Source organism: Gavialis gangeticus, unplaced genomic scaffold (genome assembly GCF_001723915.1).
Source record: "Gavialis gangeticus isolate Ggan-Ray unplaced genomic scaffold, GavGan_comp1, whole genome shotgun sequence".
Lineage (NCBI taxonomy): Eukaryota > Metazoa > Chordata > Crocodylia > Gavialidae > Gavialis > Gavialis gangeticus.
The window spans coordinates 62685456-62691037 of record NW_017729022.1 but is presented as its reverse complement, the minus strand read 5'-3'; the positions used below and the strand labels follow the sequence as shown (position 1 = coordinate 62691037).

Sequence of the window (5582 nt, the reverse complement as noted above, 5' to 3'; positions counted from 1 at the left end):
TATTTTCCTAGCCTCACAAAAATGGATTTCATGGGGTAAGATCCAGGAAGGGAAGAACGAATTTTACTCCCCTTCTTCAGCTACTGCTATCAGAATTCACACTTATCCATAGGGATGGCAAAACATGAACTAAGTTATATAGGACACCTAATGCTTCATGACAGATGTTCCATCTGTAGTAGGGGCTGGGGGTGAGGATTAGGATAGAGATGTACCCACCTGAGCTCACTTTCACCTCCAATCCACTCAGGCACCTTGAGTTTGGAGTCGAGGTTGTAGTAGGTGCCTCCCACCTCCCGGACGCAGATCCAATGCTGTCGTTTTAGGGGGAGTTTCAAGGGACCCCAGCAGAGGCTGGAGGGCAGATTCATGATAAAGCCCATCACATTAGAGAGAGCAATGACATTAACGTCCCTGAACAAGAAGAGAGAGCAAAGATGGTGATCACATTTTGCTTAGTCACTTCACTTGCTTCCTTTTCTTTTAAATCCCAACAGGAAGCAGTCATCTCCTGTACCATAGAAATGAAATGCTTCCCCAGATACTTCATCCCAGTTCTTGTACCTGCGCTTGTCCCACCAAACTGCTTCATAGCCTTTGGTCTGAAGCGCTGCCATGATGACGTTCACATCATAGTTTCCATTCCCCAGCATGCTCTTCTTGTGTGGTGTCACCATAGTGTTGGGAGACAATCTGCAAACACAAAGCAAAAGAGTGTTGTTGCTGGTGTTCATTATGCCAGTACTCCAGCCACATGCAGTAGAAGTATCTGTAGCCCTGTGGGAGTGGCTACAGTTGCTGTATCCATACTCAGGCAGTTTGATTTTTAAGCTCAGTTCAATGCTGAAAGGTGCCTATCTAAGAGGACCCCTCAGTACCCTCCCATTCATTCTTTATCAGTTGGAAATTCCAATCAGTTGGCCAAGCAAGACATTTTTGATTGGAACTATTCTTTTACCCCTCAGGCAGCGAAAATGACAGGGTATTGGTTCTGCCCTGACCCAAATATTATTAATGCACTATTTAGCCACATGAGATAGGAAACTTCCCAGAGGTGCTAAGGTATTACACTGGATCTGAACCCACTAAACTCATGAGAACAGAGGAAATCACAGTATCCAGCGTGATGTAGATGCAGGTCAGGTTTCGTTTAGCGAAGAGTGGTTTTACATTTAATTCTCACCATTGTTTTAGTAAGTTCCAAAATGCTTAAAGAAAAGTATGTAACAGTCAAACATGTTATTATAATAGCTAAGTCTGCAGTCTGGTAGATCACTGTCATTAAAACATCTGCCCAGAAGCATGCCTAGATGCTATACACTGGTGCAATCACTGCACTATGCTGTGTCCAAAGACACAGATCTCTGCACCAGAGCTTACAATCTCAGATGACAAAGCAAACAAGTGAAGGAAAAGGATATGTCAAAGAAGCAGAGCAGTTAGAGTGATAGTTGAGAAATATTCAGGCTTTTTTGCAATGGAGGGAAAGCAGGAAGGGATGACTTAGCAGGAAAGAAGGAACAGAGACATTCAAGGAAGAAGATAAAGCCGTGAGGGGCAAGTTGAACTGCAGCATGACCATGAGATAAAGAGTTGGGAGGAAATTGGAGCAAAACAGCAAAATCAGTAGAGGCCAAACTGAAGAAAAAAAGTCAAGTTTGATGACATACCTCTAGCAACCAAAGGTTACTGCTAATATTGTCGCTCTACCTACCTCCCAGATTACTCAGTGAGTGCCTGCACCTCTCCCACAGTGTTGAGAAACAGAGATACCCCAGTCCATCACACTACTCTGAAGGCTGCTGAACAGCTGCATAGGGTAAGTTGTGCTTGCAAAAGAAGCCTAGTGAAAATGTATGGACCTAATGCAGGGGTGGCCAACTTGAGCCACAGATAGCCTGTGTATGTGGTATACAGCTTGCCCCCTCCCCAGCCAGCTATTATGAAAAATCTTTGAAACTGAACTCCTTTGAACTTGTGTGCAGTGGCAGATACAGAAGAAAGCAAGCAGAGGAACAGATCAGCTAGGAAGCACAGGGCTGATAAAAAAAAATAAAGAACAGCATATTGAGCAAGCAAAGCAGACTGAAGTGGCACTTAGGGAGGGAAGAGGGCTACTTTGCGGCACCCCTGCCAAAAAGGTTGGCCTCCACTGACCTAGTGCATTCCATCTCTGGCAAAGTGAAAGACTTGACAAAAGGAGAGGAGAGGAGAGGCAGCTCTTCAAGTAACTGGGTCCCATCAACTGTTGAGCACAACTTCAAGGGGGAAGTTGTGCCCAACATTTTGCACCTGGTAAAATTTCTAAGTGGTCAAGGCAGGTGCAGCAGAGTGCACTGGAACAATCCAGCCTGATAGTTATCTTTCTGTAGAAGGGGAAATAGACATTTGAAACAGAGCAATAATGGGAGAGGCTGTTAGTATCCACTGGTGTGCTTTTGAGCAAGAGTCAAACTGCACTTGAGCCTGGCCAGCATCCCACTGTCCCAAAAGAGGTGGTACCATGCACAGGAAGAAACAGGCCCCAAACTAGTCGCAAAAAAGGTCCACATAATAGATAGCTGCCCACAACTTCCTTAGATGTGCTGGACGGTTACTCACCACTAACTAACTCTTCAAGGATGCTGTCTCTGCATATTGACACGTATGGGGCACTCACACTGGCACTGCTCAACTACAAAAGTCTTTTAGGTAAACAATACCCACTGTGGTTGTACAAGCCATTTAGAGACAAGTTCCATAAAGAGCTGTAACGCTGTAACCATGCTGGCTCTTCCCAATAACCTTAGAGTCCTAGAGCAATAGAAATCAGAGGAAAAAAGGGAGGGCAGGCATGAATGTACACAAACAAAGATCTGTACATTTCCTTTTTAAGAATTTCCTCTATATATTCCTACCTGTGTTAGCTTCAATGAATGGTACAACCCCTAGGAAAATGAACTGAGGAGGTCTAATCATCCAAGGAATGCAGAGCAGTCCTTCCCAAGTGAGTACAAGGCCTACCTACTAAGCTGGGAAAGTAGGGTCTTGTAAACATATGCAAAGAATTCCTGATAACACTTCTACAGCAGATGCATTCTGGTATTATGTCACTGATATGCAAAAGCTTTTAATGAAGGAAGTCCTGAAGACCCTGAAGTCCTGACTAATCAGGTTGCCACACAGAGGCCAGACCACTGATACTGCGGAGAAGATGCAGCCAAAAGCATCGCCAGAATATGCAATCTAACTTCCTGTGGAAAGATACAAAGTCTGGTAAAGAATCCCAGGACATGGGAGGTCTAATACAGGCAGAAGCTCATACTCAATAACCATCAGCAAAACCTAATCCATTTGTGATAAAAATATTTTGACACGCGTTTTCTGTACTTGTTCGGTCCAATCACCATGAAAGCTTCAGAGCAAAGTGATTCTGAATCAGGATGCATGACAAATTCATCCATCTTGATGAAGAGATCAGAAAATGTCAATGGATCTCTTGTAGAAGTCTCATACTAATCTACCAATAGGCTCTCACCCATATCAAGTCAAGCAGGTTGACTGAGCCATCATTACTTATGACTGGTAATCAGAAAGGACTGTTTTGCTTCAGTTTAACAGAAATCCTTCTATGACTGAGTTTTTGTCCGCTATTACTCTGTTGTCCTTTAGCACTTAGGAGCTATAGAAATCTTGATCAATGACAGGAAAGATATTATAGCTGGCCTGGGAACACAAAGTTCCGGAACGCTTACATGCAGTCTAGCTTCCCACTTTTGTCAAAGACATAGCCATGTCAAATTCTGGTAACAGCCTAAATGAGAAGCATCTGTGATGACTACAATGGCTAGTATCTGTTGCCTTGGCTCCATCAGTGAAGGGTCTTAAGAAATTTTCACAGAAGTAAATCCATGAAAATGTGGAAACAGCACAAAACTATTTTGGTTTCACAGCACAACAAAAGCTAACTGGAGTATTCATTTTCATTTCATTCAGTAAAAAAACCCTTTACAAAAAAACAGCTGAAGCTGCTGCAGAATTTCCATCAGTGTTACAGGACACACAGATCTAGCTACATAACTGAGGTCCAGCTTGCCAGAGTACACAAAGCCTTTTTGTGTGAAAAATCACAGAGGCAGTACTTGAAGATGTTCATTCATAAATCTGGGTGAACACAGAAGGTCAAACTTTTGATCAGACAACAGCCTGGGAAAGACACAAACTCTAAACTGCAGCTATTGAGGTTTTTGGACCACATTACATCAAAAAAAATCTATTTCCTCTCCTCTCCCAGGCCAATCACATGACCCAAGTTATTTAGACTAACTTGATAGGAATAATACACTTTCTATGGGAGAAAGATAAGAGGCAAAATTTGGGAGACAAGTAGACACACTGAAAGGCAGGTAGGAGGCAAGAGACATGGTGCAGACCTATCACATAGGGATGTCCATAATCAAGCCCTCACTTCCCAAATTGGCAGCCAGGACAGTTGGATGGACTGGAAAGGGGAAAGAGAAGGTAAAGACTTTTGCATCACTGATACAGGAGTCTTAGTGACACAAGAGAAAAGCAGCCATGTCCTCACCACTGTTGGATTCCAGACAAAATCCTTCTCTTCCCTGCTACCTCACCAAGGATGGGAGGATAAAAAAGAGCAAAGGTGAAGCAATGCTAACAGTCCACCCTACCTCTGGAAAATCTCCTGCAGTGTTTCCCGGGTGAAGGCATTGCTGTCCTGGAAGACATTATTGAGGGCATGGAGGGCACACAGCTCTCTGCGCTGCTTCTCATGGTATATACGCAGTGGGGCCAGCGGGGGCGGCTCTGGTGATTCTGATTTGGTTTTGTCACCTTTCCATGGCACGCAACTCATTTTCTCATAGGGCAGTTGAGGAGGAAGATGGTAAGGAATAAAGAGGTTTGAAGTTTCTACCCCTGCAACCAAAACAGCAGCCCACTGTTCTCCTCTTTTGCACTCTAATCCAGTTTCCAGCTGGTAACACCCCCTGCAACTCTCGGCTTCAGTTTATTCAGCAATCGTCTCCGACGGCCGGGTGCAAAAATCACGTGAAGATCTGGAATGTTTTCCCCCTTTCTTCCCCTGCTCCCCATAAAATGCCCTCTGGGGGTGTTTCCCTCCCCACCCCCACCCCCCCTCAAAAAAAGTATCGAAAGCTTTGAATCTCCTTAGGGTCAGAGCAGCTGGAGTTTGCCACACCGCTCCTTCTCTTCCATCTTCACCAGTGCGGGGTGTCCCTGAGAAAGGATCGGGGGCAGGCCGGGAAGCGGGGCCCTGGTTCACACGGCACGGCCAAAGCTGGATGCGCTGTCTCAGATGCCACTAGCAGAAGGGAAGGGAAGCCTCAGGGCTGTATCACAGTGTCAGCGTCCTGATGAGAGGGGCGATCAATGCCAGGGAGGCAGAAGGCAGCTCGGCGCTGCAGAGGAAGCTGTGCCCTTGCACTGCCCTGCACAGAGATGGGGAAGAAGCCCTGTTAGTTCCAAGGTAAGTCCCTACCCAAGGCTGAGGGATGGGGTGGGGGGGCACAAGACCCCAACCACCCCAGGCTCCCCCCACCCCTGTAACAGGCCCCACCCCG

At 45.5% G+C, this 5582-nt stretch overlaps 1 protein-coding gene across 1 annotated transcript in view; it reads right to left on the bottom strand.

The window, feature by feature from the left end:
* Positions 1 to 5582, bottom strand: part of JOSD1 (Josephin domain containing 1) — a 52084-nt gene that overhangs the window by 9375 nt on the left and 37127 nt on the right. The window contains exons 2-4 of the mRNA XM_019515190.1: positions 4671 to 5450; positions 565 to 693; positions 220 to 414 (exon numbers count right to left, since the gene is read on the bottom strand). Coding sequence (XP_019370735.1) covers positions 220 to 414; positions 565 to 693; positions 4671 to 4855 — 509 coding nt within the window. The 5' untranslated portion in view covers positions 4856 to 5450. The remainder of the gene's footprint in view (positions 1 to 219; positions 415 to 564; positions 694 to 4670; positions 5451 to 5582) is intronic.